The sequence below is a fragment of the Rattus rattus genome, chromosome 13 (assembly GCF_011064425.1).
Source record: "Rattus rattus isolate New Zealand chromosome 13, Rrattus_CSIRO_v1, whole genome shotgun sequence".
Lineage (NCBI taxonomy): Eukaryota > Metazoa > Chordata > Mammalia > Rodentia > Muridae > Rattus > Rattus rattus.
The window spans coordinates 44,066,128-44,083,050 of NC_046166.1; the positions used below are offsets into that span (position 1 = coordinate 44,066,128).

The window sequence follows — 16,923 nt, forward strand, 5'->3', positions numbered from 1 at the left end:
TCCATGAGTATGGGAGATCTTTCCATCTTCTGAGGTCTTCTTCAATTTCTTTCTTCAGATCGTTCACTTGCTTGGTTAAAGTCACACCGAGGTATTTTGTATTATTTGGGACTATTATGAAGGGTGTCATTTCCCTAATTTCTTTATTGGCTTGTTTCTCTTTTGTGTAGCTACTTTGTTGAAGGTCTTTATCAGGTTTAGTAATTCTTTGGTGGAACTTTTTGGATCACTTAAATATACTATCATATCATCCACACATAGTGATATTTTGACTTCTTCTTTTCCAATCTGTATCCCTTTGATCTTTTGTTGTGTGATTGCTCTGGCTACAACTTCAAGAACTACGTTGATAAGTAAGGAGAGAGTGGGCAGCCTTGTCTAGTCCCTGATTTTAGCGGGATTGTTTCAAGTTTCTCTCCATTTAGTTTAATATTACCTACTGGTTTGCTTTATATGGCTTTTATTATGTTTAGGTATGGGTCTTGAATTCCTATTGTTTCCAGGACTTTTTTCATGAAGGGGTGTTGAATTTTGTCAAATGCTTTGTCAGCATCTAATGAAATGATCATATGGTTTTTATCTTTCAGTTTGTTTATATAGTGGATTACGTTGATGGTTTTCTGTATATTAAACCATCCCTGCATGCCTGGGATGAAGCCTACTTGATCATGGTGGATGATTGTTTTGATGTGCTCTTGGATTCGGTTTGCCAGAATTTTATTGAGTATTTTTGCGTCGATATTCATAAGGGAAATTGGTCTGAAGTTCTCTTTCTTTGTTGGGTCTTTGTGTGGTTTAGGTATAAGAGTAATTGTGGCTTCATAGAAGGAATTCGGTAGCGCTCCATCTGTTTCAATTTTGTGGAATAATTTGGATAGTATTGGTATGAGGTCTTCTATGAAGGTCTGATAAAATTCTGCACTGAGCACATCTGGACCTGGGCTCTTTTTGGTTGGGAGACCTTTAATGACTGCTTCTATTTCGTTAGGAGTTATGGGGTTGTTTAACTGGTTTATCTGTTCCTGATTTAACTTTGGTTACTGGTATCTGTCTAGGAATTGTCCATTTCCTGCAGATTTTCAAGTTTTGTTGAATATAGGCTTTTGTAGTAGGATCTGATGATTTTTTTGTATTTCCTCTGATTCTGTAGTTATGTCTCCCTTTTCATTTCTGCTTTTGTTAATTTGGACACACTCTCTGTGTCCTCTGGTTATTCTGGCTAAGGGTTTATCTATCTTGTTGATTTTCTAAAAGAACCAGATTTTGGTTCTGTTGATTCTTTGTATGGTTCTTTTTGTTTCTACTTGGTTGATTTCAGCTCTGAGTTTGATTATTTTCTGCCTTCTACTCCTCCTGGGTGTATTTGCTTCTTTTTGTTTTAGAGCTTTTAGGTGTGCTGTCAAGCTGCTGATATTTGCTGTCTCTTGTTTCTTTCTGCAGACACTCAGAGCTATGAGTTTTCAACTTAGCACAGCTTTAATTGTGTCCCATAAGTTTGGGTATGTTGTACCTTCATTTTCATTAACTTCTAAGAAGTCTTTAATTTCTTTCTTTATTTCTTCCTTGACCACGTTATCATTGAGTAGAGCATTGTTCAACTTCCATGTATATATGGGCATTCATCCCTTCTTGTTGTTGAAGACCAGCTGTAGCCCGTGGTGGTCTGATAGGACACCTGAGATTATTTCTATCTTTCTGTATCTGTTGAGGCCTGTTTTATGACCGATTATATGGTCAATTTTGGAGAAAGTACCATGAGGTGGTGAGAAGAAGGTATATCCTTTTGTTTTAGGATAGAGTGTTCTATAAATATCTGTTAAGTCTATTTGGTTCATGTCTTCTCTTAGTCTGTCTACGTCTCTGTTTAATTTCTGTTTCCATGATCTGTCCATTGATGAGAGTGGGGTGTTGAAATCTCCTACTATTATTGTGTGAGGTGTAATGTGTGCTTTAAGCTTTAGTAAGGTTTCTTTTATGTAAGTGGGTGCCCTTGTATTTGGAGCATAGATATTTAGGATTGAGAGTTCATCTTGGTGGACTTTTCCTTTGATGAATATAAAGTGTCCTTCCTTATCTTTTTCGATGACTTTTAGTTAAAAATCGATCTTATTCGATATTAGAGTGGCTACTCCAGCTTGCTTTTTCTGACCATTTGCTTGGAAAGTTGTTTTCCAGCCTTTCACTCTCAGGTAGTGTCTCTCTTTGTCTCTGATGTATGTCTCCTGTACGCAGCAGAATGCAGGGTACTCATTGTGTATTCAGTTTGTTAATCTATGTCTTTTTATTGGGGAGTTGAGACCATTGATGGTGAGAGATATTAAGGAATAGTGATTGTTGCTTCCTGTTATATTCGTATCTGGATTTGAGATTATGTTGTGTGCTCTTCTTCTCTTTGTTTTGTTGCCAAGACGATTAGTTTCTTGCTTCTTCTAGGGTGTAGCTTGCCTCCTTATGTTGGGCTTTACCATATATTATCCTTTGTAGGGCTGGATTTGTAGAAAGATATTGTGTAAATTTGGTTTTGTCATGGAATATCTTGGTTTCTCCATCTATTTTAATTGAGAGTTTTAGTGGATACAGTAACCTGGGCTGGCATTTGTGTTCTCTTAGGGTCTGTATGACATCTGTCCAGGATCTTCTGACTTTCATAATCTCTGGTGAGAAGTCTGGTGTAATTCTTACAGGTCTGCCTTTATATGTTACTTGACCTTTTTCCCTTATTGCTTTTAATATTCTTTCTTTGTTTTGTGCGTTTGCTGTTTTGACTATTTTGTGACAGGAGGAGTTTCTTTTCTGGTCCAATCTATTTGGAGTTCTATAGGCTTCTTGTATGCTTATGGGCATCTCTTTCTTTAGGTTAGGGAAGTTTTCCTCTATGATTTTGTTGAGGATACTTACTGGTCCTTTGAGCTGGGAGTCTTCACTCTCTTCTATACATCAGAGTGTAAAAAGCTCTAATGAAAATATGCCCTTATAAGGTTGACCTGTAGACAATCCTATAGAACATCTGTCATTTAGTGGTGTATGGAGGGAGAGGGTACATGTTTTGGGTAATGCTACTTCTAGACTTTTTATACTTAATTCTCTGAGAAAGCAGGAAAAGCAAACCAGTAGGGTCAGCCCATCCAAGGGCTCTATATTAGCTCTGTTTAAGTTCCTCTCCTGCCTTTAAGGATAGTCAGTGATGAGGAAGTAGAAAGCAAGTATCCCCTTTGCCTCTCCACTTGCTTTTCTCCTGGTGTCTTATTGCAGCAACAGTAACAAAGGAGTCCAGTTGTGCTGGGCAGTTTTGAAAACTGTGGGAAAACCACCTGCGGGGTGAGAACTTCTGATACCGTGGAGGTCAGAGCTGAGACTACAGCAACTATGACAGGAACCTCAGACCATTCTCTCAAGTTTCCACTCCACACTCTGGCTCTCCTAGGGCAGATTCTAGTTCACAGAAATTGTCCCCAGGAAATAGGATTTGGAGGCTGCTTCTCTCTAGGTGACAAAGCAGAATGAAAAGGGGAATGGGCTATTAGAGTCTAGAGAAATCAAATACAAAGAAATACAAACAGAGGCCCATGGCTTAGACCTATGGAAGCAGATAATTCCTTTAAAAATTAGGCAACACACTGCATACAAATAAAGAAAAATGTGGATGAAGTTGGACTTCCATTTACTTGGTGGTGATACTTTTGATATGTAATCAGTGAGGTCTATAGAACTTTGGCCTGGGATTTCACACACACAGACACACAGACACACAGACACACAGACACACAGACACACAGACACACACACACACACACACACACACACATGAGGAGAGAGAGAGAGAAATCGCTATGTTAAAAAGTCAATACATTAATAACTGAAGAATGTATTGTACTAAAATTTTTTATTATTAATTCATTTGTGTTTTCTTTTTAACTGTGGCATCTTCTACAGGATGTGCAAGTCAGCAGACCCGAGGTTTGGTTTCTCAGATGCATTTTTATCACTGGATGCTGGGTTCTATACAGCTTATTTTAGGGACTAATTCATTCTTTCCTCTTAATTACGCCAATTAAAGAAATTAGGACAACTGATAAAATAATTAAAAATGCGACAAAGAATAAACCCCAACTAGAATGTGAATGAGTCACTGGAGGTGGTCCACTGTCTATACTACCTCCATAGCCACGTAGTCGACAGTCCGGTGGTCCCCATGTGACGTCACAATGGCAGTGGTGTTTATTGTTGCAGACACCTTGCATATTGCATAACTGTGGTGAACAGTTACTTATCAGAATAGACTTGCTGACACACTTTCTGTCAACACATAAATGATCTGGAGCACAAACTGCACCATCACTCACTGCTCCAAAGTCATCTATGGGTATCCCAAAATGATAGTCCATAGTCCAGCAGGTGACATTATTGAAGTGAGTGTAATGCACTGTTTCATGGTTTTTCCTCTGGGGAAGTTCTGTCACATTCTCACACTGAATTCGCCCACAGAAAACATCAGCGCGTTTGCATCTTCTGTATTTAGAACTATCATTACCACAGTTACCGAAACGGTCACCTCGTTTGTTCATTTCCGTGTAGCAAATTTCACCGGCACTTCTACTTCCATTGCCAAAAATCTTTCGACACTGTTCATCATGTTGATGACATGCCATTTTATAGCAATAGCCATCACCACTGCAAGGGTTTCCGTCCTCTTTATACACATCTCTTGGACACTCATGTGAAGTTCCATTGCACCACTCTGGAAGATCACATTCATTTTTCTCTTTTCTACACACAGTGCCTGTTTGAAGGAAATGGCAATCTTTGCAACAAAGCCCAAAAGCACATTGTGCACCAGGTTTGAGAACACAGTCCTCGCTACAGCATGGATCTTTCAGACAGGCTTCCAAGTTCCCACAATCACACTGCTCTCCTTTCTCAACCAATTTATTTCCACACATGGTCAGGTTTGTTACTAGTGCCTCTGGAGTATTATATAAGCATTTTCTTTGTGTAACAACTGAATACATTTCTTCGTGACTACAGTTGCTGAATTTGGGGGAATTAGATTTATATGGGGCCATTATGCAGTCTTCTAACCCACAAGTACATCCACTGACATCATGCATCATACCCAAGTTATGACCCATCTCATGTGCTACAATGAATGCCATGTCTGACATTACACTGGAAATGAAACTGTTAACTGCACAATTATCAGGTGTGCAAACGGTAGCCACATTAGCTAGCCCTAAATACATATCATAGTCATGTCTGACAAAAAGGTGTATGATATCGTATCTCACATGACTGCCAATCATGTTTACCTTCCAATTGCAGAAATCTTGTAGAACATTATGTAAGGTTTGTTCTACATTGACATGGTTTTTTTTATTCCACACTTCAAGCGTGGTTAAAACTACATCAGTATCTATTTGAAGGTAATAACCATTTAATCCATTGACCATTTGCAGCATATCTTGAATACAAGTTGTGGTATTATTATTTCTATGAACATATCGTTTATGGTCTATCACAGCAAAATATTCGATAAACCTGTGGTGGGTCCACCAATTCTCATATGGGATTTGCGAGTCATTGCTTTCTTGGAGCTTCATTTGCCGTGCTATGTCCTCTTCTGATAACCCGCACCTCATGGGAAATGATTCGGATGCCCCACTGTCCATTCTGTAAGCCAGATGTTCAAATGTTGAAGTTGAGCTCTTGGGCATGATTTCATAAGTTGTGCCATTTATCTCTAGTACGCCTTGCAAACTCCCGAAACAGGTGTTAATAATGGCAAAGGATTCTGGGTCTTCATCCACATAACCATGATAGTAGCAGTCATTCTGCACAAAGGGCTGTTCTTCAAGGAGATCACCTTGCTGAGTGTAAGTGAATAGTATGAAGTTTCTGGATATCAAATTTTTTTTGGGTTTCATAGTGATTATGTGTCTCTGCCCCTCAATGTTCAGGCTATAGGACAGCCAACCTGGGGAAATATTATTTCTGTTACTGACAGTGACCCTCAAGGGTATCACTGCTTCTGGAAGGTTATTGTACTTAGCATGTTCAGTTGGTGACCATGCAGAGAGGAAGAATATCTTCCACAGGCAGAACTTAAGCAATATGTTCCAATTATGGACCAGGGCCTCACCTGCAGTCACCATGTCCTATTAGAGACAAAGAAGGAGCTGAGAAGTCCTTGCTGTCCTACTCTTCACTTTGTCTGGTTGCTGGCAGTACTGGCCTTTCACAGTGTGTCTTCTGACAGAGTTGAGTCATAAGAGCAGCAGGACTACAAGAAACAGGTAAATAATCGTAGACACAGCAACTGGTAAATCACTGTCAAGTTAAGTTAGATGGCGTATCTGCAGAGAATGGGTTGAAATCAATTAGTCTTTGTTCTAAGATGTTTCAACAATATGCTTCTATTTTTCCTTTAATGTAGTATACACCTCTGTAACTCTCTCTCTCTCTCTCTCTCTCTCTCTCTCTCTCTCTCTCTCTTCTCGTCTGGTATCTTTAGTGTATTACTCTTTTAAAAAATAATTGTTACAAGATGCACCAACATGTGAATGATAAAAGTCTATATAAGAAAAAACATAGAAAAAGAAATTTAATGACCAAACACTTTTAGTTCTTAATAACAGAACAACATTTTTAATAAATTATCCTTTTTTCCTCAGTTTCAGAATGTTTTAATTTCCACCATTCCTCAGCGGCAACTGTAGGTTTCCTTAACTGAAAAGAATGTTATTGCCTTCATATACGTAATCATTTAAATTGTAACCTTCAATTACTGTCCTGCTTACTGAGAGCGTTTGACTAATTCTTTTTGTGTTAGTCTTGCCATTGCTGTGGTGGTCAGAAACTTCTCTTAGGCAGAAAATTATTCTCCTTTTTATTTTATCCCATGTTTGCTTTAATATTGCTGCCTGTGTGTTTTATAGTATTTGCACGAACCCTGTGTGCAGGTTGATATATGGGTGTAGGTCATAGTTCTTCCTGACCGGTGATTCTTCAAATGTTATACATCTTATTTATGCAATTACTACCAAAGTTTAATATTTCATTTATTTATTGTATTTTTGTACTTATATAAGAATGTATATATATATATATATATATATGCACGTGTGTATATGTGTCTCTGTATATATTTATTTGCGTACATGTATCTGCCTGTGTTTAGGAAAGCCTACGATAAGTTTTGGATCTCATTCCTAGGCCATCTCAGCACATAGGTGATTACTGACATGGTACTCTCTAAAGAGGGAGAATAGCTCTCCAACAAGCCTTAGACATCTGCATATGTCTGCCTTCTCATGGCTGGCATTTCAAATGCTGGCAACCAACAAAATATTTTACACACATTTTGGAGTTTCCTTCTCATGTTCATATGCTTTTGAATCATTCATTTTACCAAATGTGCGCTCTCTCTCTCTCTCTCTCTCTCTCTCTCTCTCTCTCTCTCTCTCTCTCTTTATCTCTTTCTCATCTAGTATCGTTAGTGTATTACTATTTTGAAAAAATAATTAAGTTACAAGATGCACTAACATGTACAATGATAAAAGTCTATATAAGAAAAAACATAGTAAAAAGACATTTAATGTCATTATAATGAACTCTGATTAAAATACTGACATACTGATGATTAGTCAAAAATAAATTGCTTTAGATTTGATAATATTATAGTAAATATATTTCTGGTATAAAGTGAAGAATTATTCATTAACATTGCAGCATTGTTGGCATTCTATTAATTTAGTCAAAATTAACGACTAAAACTATAGTAAAAGATAGGTTATAAACAAAACTTAAAAATTATTGAACAAGCTCATTCACTCATTACTGTATACAACTCTAGAAAAGAGATACATGTTTTTTATCTATAATTTGGTACAACCATTATAACCTAGATTTCATGTTGGCTGTCAGATATCAGATATTACTCATTCTGCCCACAACTGCATGAAATGTATTTATGGCTTGTCATTTACCCCTCAAGATCTCTAATAATTTAGGGGTAGTGAATCAAGCTAAAAACTTAAAGTCACCATTACAAAATAAAAGAGAGTGGAAATATCTAAAGAAAATAAATGCCATCCCCAAACATGAACAATATGCAAGATATTGAGGTCTGTATGTGTTCACTGACTAATTGTGCTTCTGTTCTTTACTGAATATTCTAAAAGCTTACCATAAGAGGAAGTGATGCCCATGTTCTTCTCCTGTTATTGTCTTGCTCACAAAACATTTTTACATCCCATCTCAGGAACAAAGCTTGTTGTTTGAGAATGCCAAAGAGAATATAAATTCTTCACTTGTCTCACATGAAGTAAGTTCTAGATTCATGTGCCTAGCAACGGGAGCATCTCCCTTCTCAGAACCTGGCAACTGATGCGATTCTTCCCAATGGCTCTTCTACCACACCGACCAAATTTATTTGTTTTTATCTTTCACGTCAGTAAGTCTAACTTCTTTCTCCACATATGCTACGCACCAATGTCTCTGGTATGAAAAAAAAATCTCATTTCCAAACTTACATATTTCCTCATATACTGTAAAACCATAAGAATCCTCTGTTTTTCATTTTATTATCATTGTTCCATTTTATTTACTATTGACTATAATACTCAAAGCACTTCAAATTAAGGAAAATAATTCTACTTCTTTTAAAGTATATTCTTAAGAAATCATTAGTTTTATTAGTAACCAAGACATTGAGCACCTGCACATATAGACACATTGCCTATGTCGTACAGCTGTAATTCAAGCTAATATATGGGAAGAATTTGGAGGAGGAGTTGTGAGTACCAAAATAGGGGCAAATTTATTTGGCAGTAGGGTAACATAACTGAGAAAACATCGATCTGGGAGCAGTGCATTTCGTAGGTTGATTAGAAAATGATGTTGACTTGTTTATGTGCTATTTAATATTGCTAATGTCCTGATACTCGACAACCTGCCAGTGGGCTTCATTGAACATTCCTGGGTTTTATTTTCTTTGAGAATTTAGTACTTTATATTTTAATACATTCCTTACCATCCAGGAATTCATCGCAGATCCATCTCCTGATTTCAAGCCACCCAACTTTATGCTTTCTCTCTGTCTTAAAACAAAGCAAAACAATAAGAAATACAACCCCAGCAGCAGCAGCAGCAGCAGCAGCAGCAGCAGCAGCAGCAACAACAACAACAACAACAACAACAACAAGACACTGAAAAACTGGATTCCATTTAGTGTTCGCCAATTATGTGTGATCATCATGTCTGCTCACAAATGAGTGAGTGGGGTTAGAATACAGTTTCACTGTATTGAAGAAAACCAATTTTTCTTTTCCCTAGGAAAATGCTGTTTCCTTAACCACATATCTTCTCTGGTTCATAGGACCTTTACTTTTTTTCCACAATAATCTCTGAGTATTGACAGGAGGTTTTTAATAAGGACATTGTACTTATGGCTGAACAACCCAAGGTCCCTCACTTTCTGTGTACTGATCACACTGTGTGGGCTTGTGTCATTCACAATTGATTGCTTGAAGAAGCTTCTTTGATGAGAGCTGAGTAACCATGTGGTCTATGGGTATAGCAATATACCATTAGGACTCATTTTATTGTAATATTCATTAAGTGGAATAATAGTTGTATATGTATCCTCCTAGGTCATATGATTTAGTGAGTCTAAATATAAGCAGTAGAAGTATGGGTTCCATCTCGTGACGTTTAACTTGAATCCAATCAGAATGGGCTTGGTGAGCCTCTGAAGATTCTTTCCACAAGTTTCACTTTCAAATTCATGAACATCTTATAGGTAGTTCATTACTATAGCTTGGCACATCTATGCTACATCTGGGTAAGGTTATTGTCATCTTTATTCTTGTTGCAAATATGGCACTTGAAAGAGACATATGCAAGCTTGCCTAAAGGTTGAAGTCTCTAGTTTACTATGTAGATTACTCTACATTCGATGCCACACGTATGTGGTATCATCATCAATAGTGTCTTACTATTAGTTGTACCTCATAACCAACAGCATTAGCAATATCCTCTAGTGATTGCCAGTGATTTAGGCAAACAGCTCACAAATTTGTTCTCATTACTGGAGGTTTTTTTAAGTAGGGTAAGTTGGGGCATAGTCTCCCCCTTTATAATTATCACTCCACTAAAAATGTATTTATATATACATAGATTTATATATAATATATACACACGCATATACTATATATTTAAATGATTTTCCTAGTTTCTCTCTATCCCTTCCTCTCTCTTTATATCATATAATGTATGTGATATATGCTGCTTCTTTCGCTTTCTTAACTTCTTGACTATTAGTTATCCCTCCTCATATTTCTGACTTTTTCTTGTTCCTTTTTTCCAAGAAGTGAGGTCTGTAAATGACGTTACTAAGCAAGTGAATATCTCTACAGGAAAAGAGTGAAGCTGTTATCGAAGTACATCTAGAAGACCTTTATTGAAGAGTGAATAGGATCATTGGAGCCATCAAGAAAGAAATGGGATAATAAGACATCCCAACCTTATGGAATATAATGAAAACAATCTTAATATGAAAATTTTACTTCTACCTGTGTGTAGTAAAAACCAGAGAGATCTCCAAAACCAAAAAAAAAAAAAACAAAACAAAACAAAAAACCCCAAAAACCAAACCTGCCCTAAACCAAAAAGACCCAACAACAACAACAACAAACAAACAAACAGATACTTTAATGCCCTCAAAAAATTTAAAGTCTAGATTCAATGATGGAATGAAGTCATTATGATTGGGCAGAAATTAATCTAATGGAAATAACAAAACAGAGGCTTTACTTTTTAAAAGTATAGATACAACTAAAGAAATCCTTGGCCACAGTAACCAAATGAGAGAGGAAAGAAGTAATTGGTGTTTTTTGTTTTGTTTTGTTTTTTTCAAGATCAGATAATCAACTTTAATAAATTTTTGTTTTGTAATGAAACAAAAACAGTAATTAAAAGTCTTCCCACTGAGGAAGAATTGTAAGAACCTCAGGAGTCAAAGACACTAGGAGAACACAACCTACAAAATCAAGCCCAAGAAAGGCTCCTGGACTCAAGGGGACTGAAGCAGCAATCACAGAGCCTTCATGAATCTGTGACAGGTCATCTGCATATGTGATTGTTAGCTTGGTGTTTTTGAGGGTTTCCTGACAGTGGGAGGAGTGGGGGTGTCTCTGACTCTCTTGCTTGTCTTTGGGACTCCTTGCCTCCTAGTGGGTTGCCTTGCCCAATCCTAATATGAGAGTTTGTGCCTAGTCTTTTTTTTTTTAATCTTTATTAACTTGAGTATTTCTTATTTACATTTTGATTGTTATTCCCCTTCCCAATTTCAGGGCCAACATCCCACTAACCCCTCCTCCTCCTCTTCTATATGGGCTTCCCCTCCCCATCCTCCCCCAATTATCATCCTTCCCCCAACAATCATGTTCACTGGAGGTTCAGTCTTGGCAGGACCAAGGGCTTCCCCTTCCACTAGTGCTCTTACTAGGCTATTCATTGCTACCTATGAGGTTGGAGCCCAGGGTCAGTCCATGTATAGTCTTTGGGTAGTGGCTTAGTCCCTGGAAGCTCTGGTTGGTTGGCATTGTTGTTCATATGGGGTCTCGAGTCCCCTCAAGCTCTTCCAGTCCTTTCTCTGATTCCTTCAACGGAGGTCCCGTTTTCAGTTCAGTGGTTTGCTGCTGGCATTCATAGGCAGCAGTTCTAACGATTAGGGGTTCTAATGATTTCTGGCTAGACAGCCTTCTCTGATAGGATCATTTACAGTAGAAACCATACTCTACACAGAATATGGCCCAGCACAGAGACACGCAGGCTGGAGTGCTCAGGCAGGGATCAGTGTAGGACCCGTGTCCCAGGAGACCCATCTCCTTGTTGCTCTGTAGGTCTTCTTACAGAATGGACAATACAAATCTTTGCGCTCCAGCTGCTCCCAGCTTGCCTCCATGTAAGGGGAACTTCCCGAGTTACCAGTATATGAGTCTTCATCATATTCCCACAGCAAAGGGTTTGAGCTGCCAGCTCTTTGAGCTGAGGGGACCTCGGGCTCAGGAGCAACCTGGGGTGAGGGGGTCTCGGGCTCATAATCAACCTGAGGTGAGGGGATCTCGGGCTCAGCAGCAGCCTGAGGTGAGGGGGCCTCAGACTCAGGAGCAGCCTGTGCTGAGGGGGCCTCAGGCTCAGGAGCAGCCTGAGGTGTGTGGGTCTCAGGCTCAGGAGCAGCCTGAGGTGAGGGGACCTCGGGCTCAGGAGCAGCCTGAGGTGAGGGGGCCTCAGACTCAGGAGCAGCCTGTGCTGAGGGGGCCTCAGGCTCAGGAGCAGCCTGAGGTGTGTGGGTCTCAGGCTCAGGAGCAGCCTGAGGTGAGGGGGCCTCGGGCTCAGGAGCAGCCTGAGGTGAGGGGGCCTCGGGCTCAGGAGCAGCCTGAGGTGAGGGGCCTCGGGCTCAGGAGCAGCCTGAGGTGAGGGGGCCTCGGGCTCAGGAGCAGCCTGAGGTGAGGGGGCCTCGGGCTCAGCAGCAGCCTGAGGTGAGGGGCCTCGGGCTCAGGAGCAGCCTGAGGTGAGAGGGCCTCGGGCTCAGGAGCAGCCTGAGGTGAGGGGGCCTCGGGCTCAGGAGCAGCCTGAGGTGAGAGGGCCTCGGGCTCAGGTGCAGCCTGAGGTGAGAGGGCCTCAGGCTCAGCAGCAGCAACTTGGGGTGAGGGGGCCTCAGGCTCAGCAGCAGCAACTGAGCTGAGGGGGCCTCAGGCTCAACAGCTCCTTGAGATGAGGGGACCTGGGGTTTAGCAGCTCCTTCATGTGAAGAGTCGTCCTTGTTGTCCAGGGAGCTCTTCAGTGCCTTGTTCTTATTCTTCAGGAGAGAGATTTCTGTTTTTAGTCTCCTGTTCTCTTTGTGCAGGAAGTCGCTCTCTTTCTGCAGGAAGTCGCAGTCAACCTTGATGCTGCTGAGCTGTTGTTGCAGAACGACAACTCTAGCCTTTAGCTCCTGCTCTTTCTTCCATACTGCAGAGTCCTTCTCCTTCAGCATTTCCACTGTCTGTTCAAGCTCTTTCCAGTGCTGCTTCAGTTCAGTGAAGCTAGAGGAGAGCTGACGGTTGCTTTCTTTCTCGAGCTATTTCAACTGCTTTGTCTTTTCTTGATCTTTCACGATAAACTCCACCGATTCTCTTTGTTTATCGATCAGCTGGGTCAGAAGCCCTTCTATTCTGATGTCCATGTTCTGCTTTTCCGAGGTTATCTTCTGGTTGTATTCTTCCAGGTGGAGTATCTCACTCTCCCAAGAGGCCTTCTGTTCCTCCCAAGAGGCCTTCTGTTCCTCCCAAGAGGCCTTCTGTTCCTCCCAAGAGGCCTTCTGTTCCTCCCAAGAGGCCTTCTCTTCCATTTCCTGTCCTAAGTTCTCATTCATCCTCTGTGTTGCCTCCAATGCCACCTGCTTCCTCTGGAGCTGCTCATGGAGGTCAGCATACCTGTCTTTCAGTTCCTGGTTCTCTTGGTAAAGCTCCTCCCTGAGCTGTTCCATCTTGTCCATCTTTTCCCTATTGATAACAATCATTATGTTCTCCTCAGTCTGGACGGAACTGGAAGGGGATACTTATTCCTTGGACCAAACCATCTTCATCCACATAGCAGAACTGGTAATGCTCTTCATCCTTGGGAAGATAGTAAGCTTTGAATTGGATTTTCTGCTGTGTCCCTGATTCTGTGTTTAGGTCATCGGGCAAGGGGGCCCACATGAAGATGTAATACTCCTGGGTCATCTCCCACCCTACTTTAAAGATGCCGATTCAGTCTTTGGGACGAGGGACGAACTTTTCAGTGAGGGTGTAACAGCACACGACATCTCCAGGAATATAGAACTTCTCCACATTGTTAAACAGGACCTGAGAGAAATTGCCATGGCGCTCCTCCATGGTGGAGTCCAGGCACAGCAGCCGCACAACAGCAACAGGGCACACAAGAGCTGGTGGGCGAGATTAAATACCAAAGGGATGGCCAGGCCCCCGCTCATGGTGTCACACAATTTACAAGCCCCGCCCCCGCCGCGGGACACCTGGGACTCTTACTGCCTTCCTACTTAAACTTAAAATCATGTGCACATGACTTTAAAAGCCTATGATAAAACTCTGAGACCATCATAGTTATGAAATGTGACATAGGGCAACCTGTGTAACTCAGTTCACTTCTAGAATGAGAAGACACATCCTTGATATAACTAAGAGTGGAGAACTAGTTTGAGTAGCTCTGTCCACTGGGAGGACAGATCAAAGGCAGGGATGAGGGAACGGTCTACCAGGGCTTTAGAATTTATCTTATAGCTGTAAACACAGGAACCTAGAAATCACTTAGGGAATGGTTTAGTGAATTTGATGATAGATCATCTGATTTTTCTAGAGGTCTGAAAACCATGAATCAATATCAGGTTGTTTCTAAGCAGTACTGTATCCGTGGGACTTTCAGTGCAGATGCTTAGAGAACAGCTACATGCCAATTAAACCCAGAGTCAAACTTGCAAATGCCACCTAGGTCAGAGCTTTGACAAAACAGCATTAAAAAGAATTTCATTCAAACAATTGCCATGCCCACTTTCAAGTCCAAATCAGGCTCCTCTAGATGGGTCTAGATGTTGAAATGAGTTGGGTGAAATGAAGTGGATAAAGGGGTAGTAAACTAGTTTACAGGATGTGCTTTCTCTTTAAAGCCTAATGTGTGTGTGTGTGTGTGTGTGTGTGTGTGTGTGTGTGTGTGTGTGGAAGAAGAGCAGTCTGCAGAAAGATTATATATGGCAGGACAGAGTCCTTTCATTTGTAGGATAGATAATGAGGATCTACACCCAAGTCTAGAACATCTTTTCAACAGTTGGGGACCCAGGCAGAAAGGTATAGATTGGGAGGTAAGGGGGACTTACCAGATGAGATGCTGGAAGAGGAAGAAAGCAGTCTGAGTATCTAGTAGGTTGTTTTAGAAGTGTCTCACAAGGGACCAGTGGTTGATTTCATTTAGGATAGGCCTAGGCTTTGACATAATGCAGTCATGGTTGGTTAGATTAGGCTGGATGATGGAACATATGATTTGGGATACTACAGAGGCATGCATTCAACGGTAGCCAGATTAGGCTTGGCACTGGGTTTTAACCAGGGCTTGCTATACCCACTTGCAGAAAAACCATGGATCAGGTGGTCTTAGATACACAGAAGGCTATACCGTGGCTACTGAGAAGAGTGGTAGAATCAGCAGAGAAGGGATCAGTGGGTAAATGTTCATAGAACGTTGTTTAGGGAAACCTAGAGTTTAGCAGCAATGCCTGCTGGGTGGTCACATTAAGCTCAGGCCAAATTACGATTCTGTCTGCTTTTAAAAGCAGTGTGTGTGTGTGTGTGTGTGTGTGTGTGTGTGTGTGTGTGTGTTTAATGTCTAATAGGGATGTTCAACTTTATTTCTAAGAAAAACAAGATTTGCTTATATTTACTTTAACACAACTTTGCAGATATCTTCATCATCTTAATTTATAGACAAAGTTGATTAATAATTGTCAGGATCCATCATTTTATGTTATAGACTTTCAGGAAATCATATCCAAGCTTTAATTACGTTCTCATTCTGGTCAAGGGAAATGATAAAGCTTAAACACCCAAGAGGATAGTAGATGTAATCAAACTCAGGACTGAAATCAAACAAACAGAAACAAAGAGAACTTTACAAAGAATCAACAAGACCCAGAGCTGGTTGTTTGAGAAAATCAAGAAGATAGACAGAGCATTAGGCAAACTAACTGAATGGCAGAAAGACTGTACCCAAATTAACTAAATCAGAAATTAAAAGGAAACAAAACAAAGTATACAGAGGAAGTTCAAGAACCATTAGGTCTTATTTCAAAAGCCTGTACCATAGTAAATTGGAAAATCTAAGTGAAATTATGATTTTCTAGACAGATACCAATACCAAAGTTAAATCAAGATCAGAGCTAGCTAAGTAGTCCTATGGTCCCTAAGGAAATAGAAGTAGTCATTAAAAGTCCCCAAACAAAAAAGCCCAGGGCCAGATGGTTTTAGTTCCAAATTCTATTGGACATTTTAAGAAGACCTAATGCCAATGCTCCTCAAAGTATTCTACAAAATAGAAATGGAAGGATCACTGCCATACACTTATTTATGAAGGCATAGCCATCCTGATACCTAATTGACAAAAAGACTCAACAAAGAAACAGTACTTTAGACCAATTTCTCTTATGAACATTGATGAAAAATAGGCAATTAAAAACTTGTACACTAGTCTAATAACAAATAAAAGATGTCACCCACTATGAACAAGTAGACTTCATCCCAGTGATGTAGGCATGGCTTAGTATATGTGAATATATCACTGTAGTTCATTATGTAAATAAAATAAGATAAAAAATTCCACAGGATCCTATCATTAGAAGCTGAAAGGGCCTTTGATAAAATTCAATATCCCTTCATGTTTAATGTTTTAGAGAAATGGGGGATAAAAGGCAAATTATAATAAAGGCAGTAAACAGTAAGCTAACATCAAATTAAATGAAGAGAAACTTAGAGCAATTCCAGTAAAATCATGGACAAGACCAGGCTGTCTACTTTATCTCTATCAAGTACAGTACTTGAAGTTCTAGCAAAAGCAATAAGACAACAAAAGGTGATGAAGCAGATATGAATTGGAAATGAAGAAGTCAATATCACTATTTGCAGGTGTTAGGATAAGTGAGTATATATATGAAACCACAAAAATTCTACTAGAGAAGTTCTATAACTGATAAACCCCTTCAGCAAACTGGTCGAAATTTACAAAATTAACACAAAGAAATCAATAGCCCTTATTATACAAATATTAAACAACCTGAGAAAGAAGTTAGGGGGACAATACCCTTTAAAATAGCCACAAATAATATAAAATATTTTA

General features: G+C 39.8%; 1 protein-coding gene and 1 pseudogene across 1 annotated transcript; both read right to left on the reverse strand.

The window, feature by feature from the left end:
- Positions 1-4,025: 4,025 nt before the first annotated feature.
- Positions 4,026-8,270, reverse strand: LOC116914869 (disintegrin and metalloproteinase domain-containing protein 26A-like). The gene is made up of 2 exons (XM_032919315.1): positions 8,183-8,270; positions 4,026-6,350 (listed from the first exon to the last, which is right to left on the reverse strand). Exon 2 carries the CDS (start codon positions 6,147-6,149, stop codon positions 4,026-4,028), a length of 2,124 nt encoding a protein of 707 aa, XP_032775206.1. The 5' UTR covers positions 6,150-6,350; positions 8,183-8,270.
- A 4,253-nt stretch (positions 8,271-12,523) lies between these two features.
- LOC116914318 lies at positions 12,524-13,919 on the reverse strand (annotated as a pseudogene).
- Between the last annotated feature and the right edge of the window lie 3,004 nt (positions 13,920-16,923).

Coding starts and splice junctions, on each gene's coding strand:
- LOC116914869 (XM_032919315.1), bottom strand. CDS start 6,149: ATGGTGACTGCAGGTGAGGCCCTGGTCCATAATTGGAACATATTGCTT.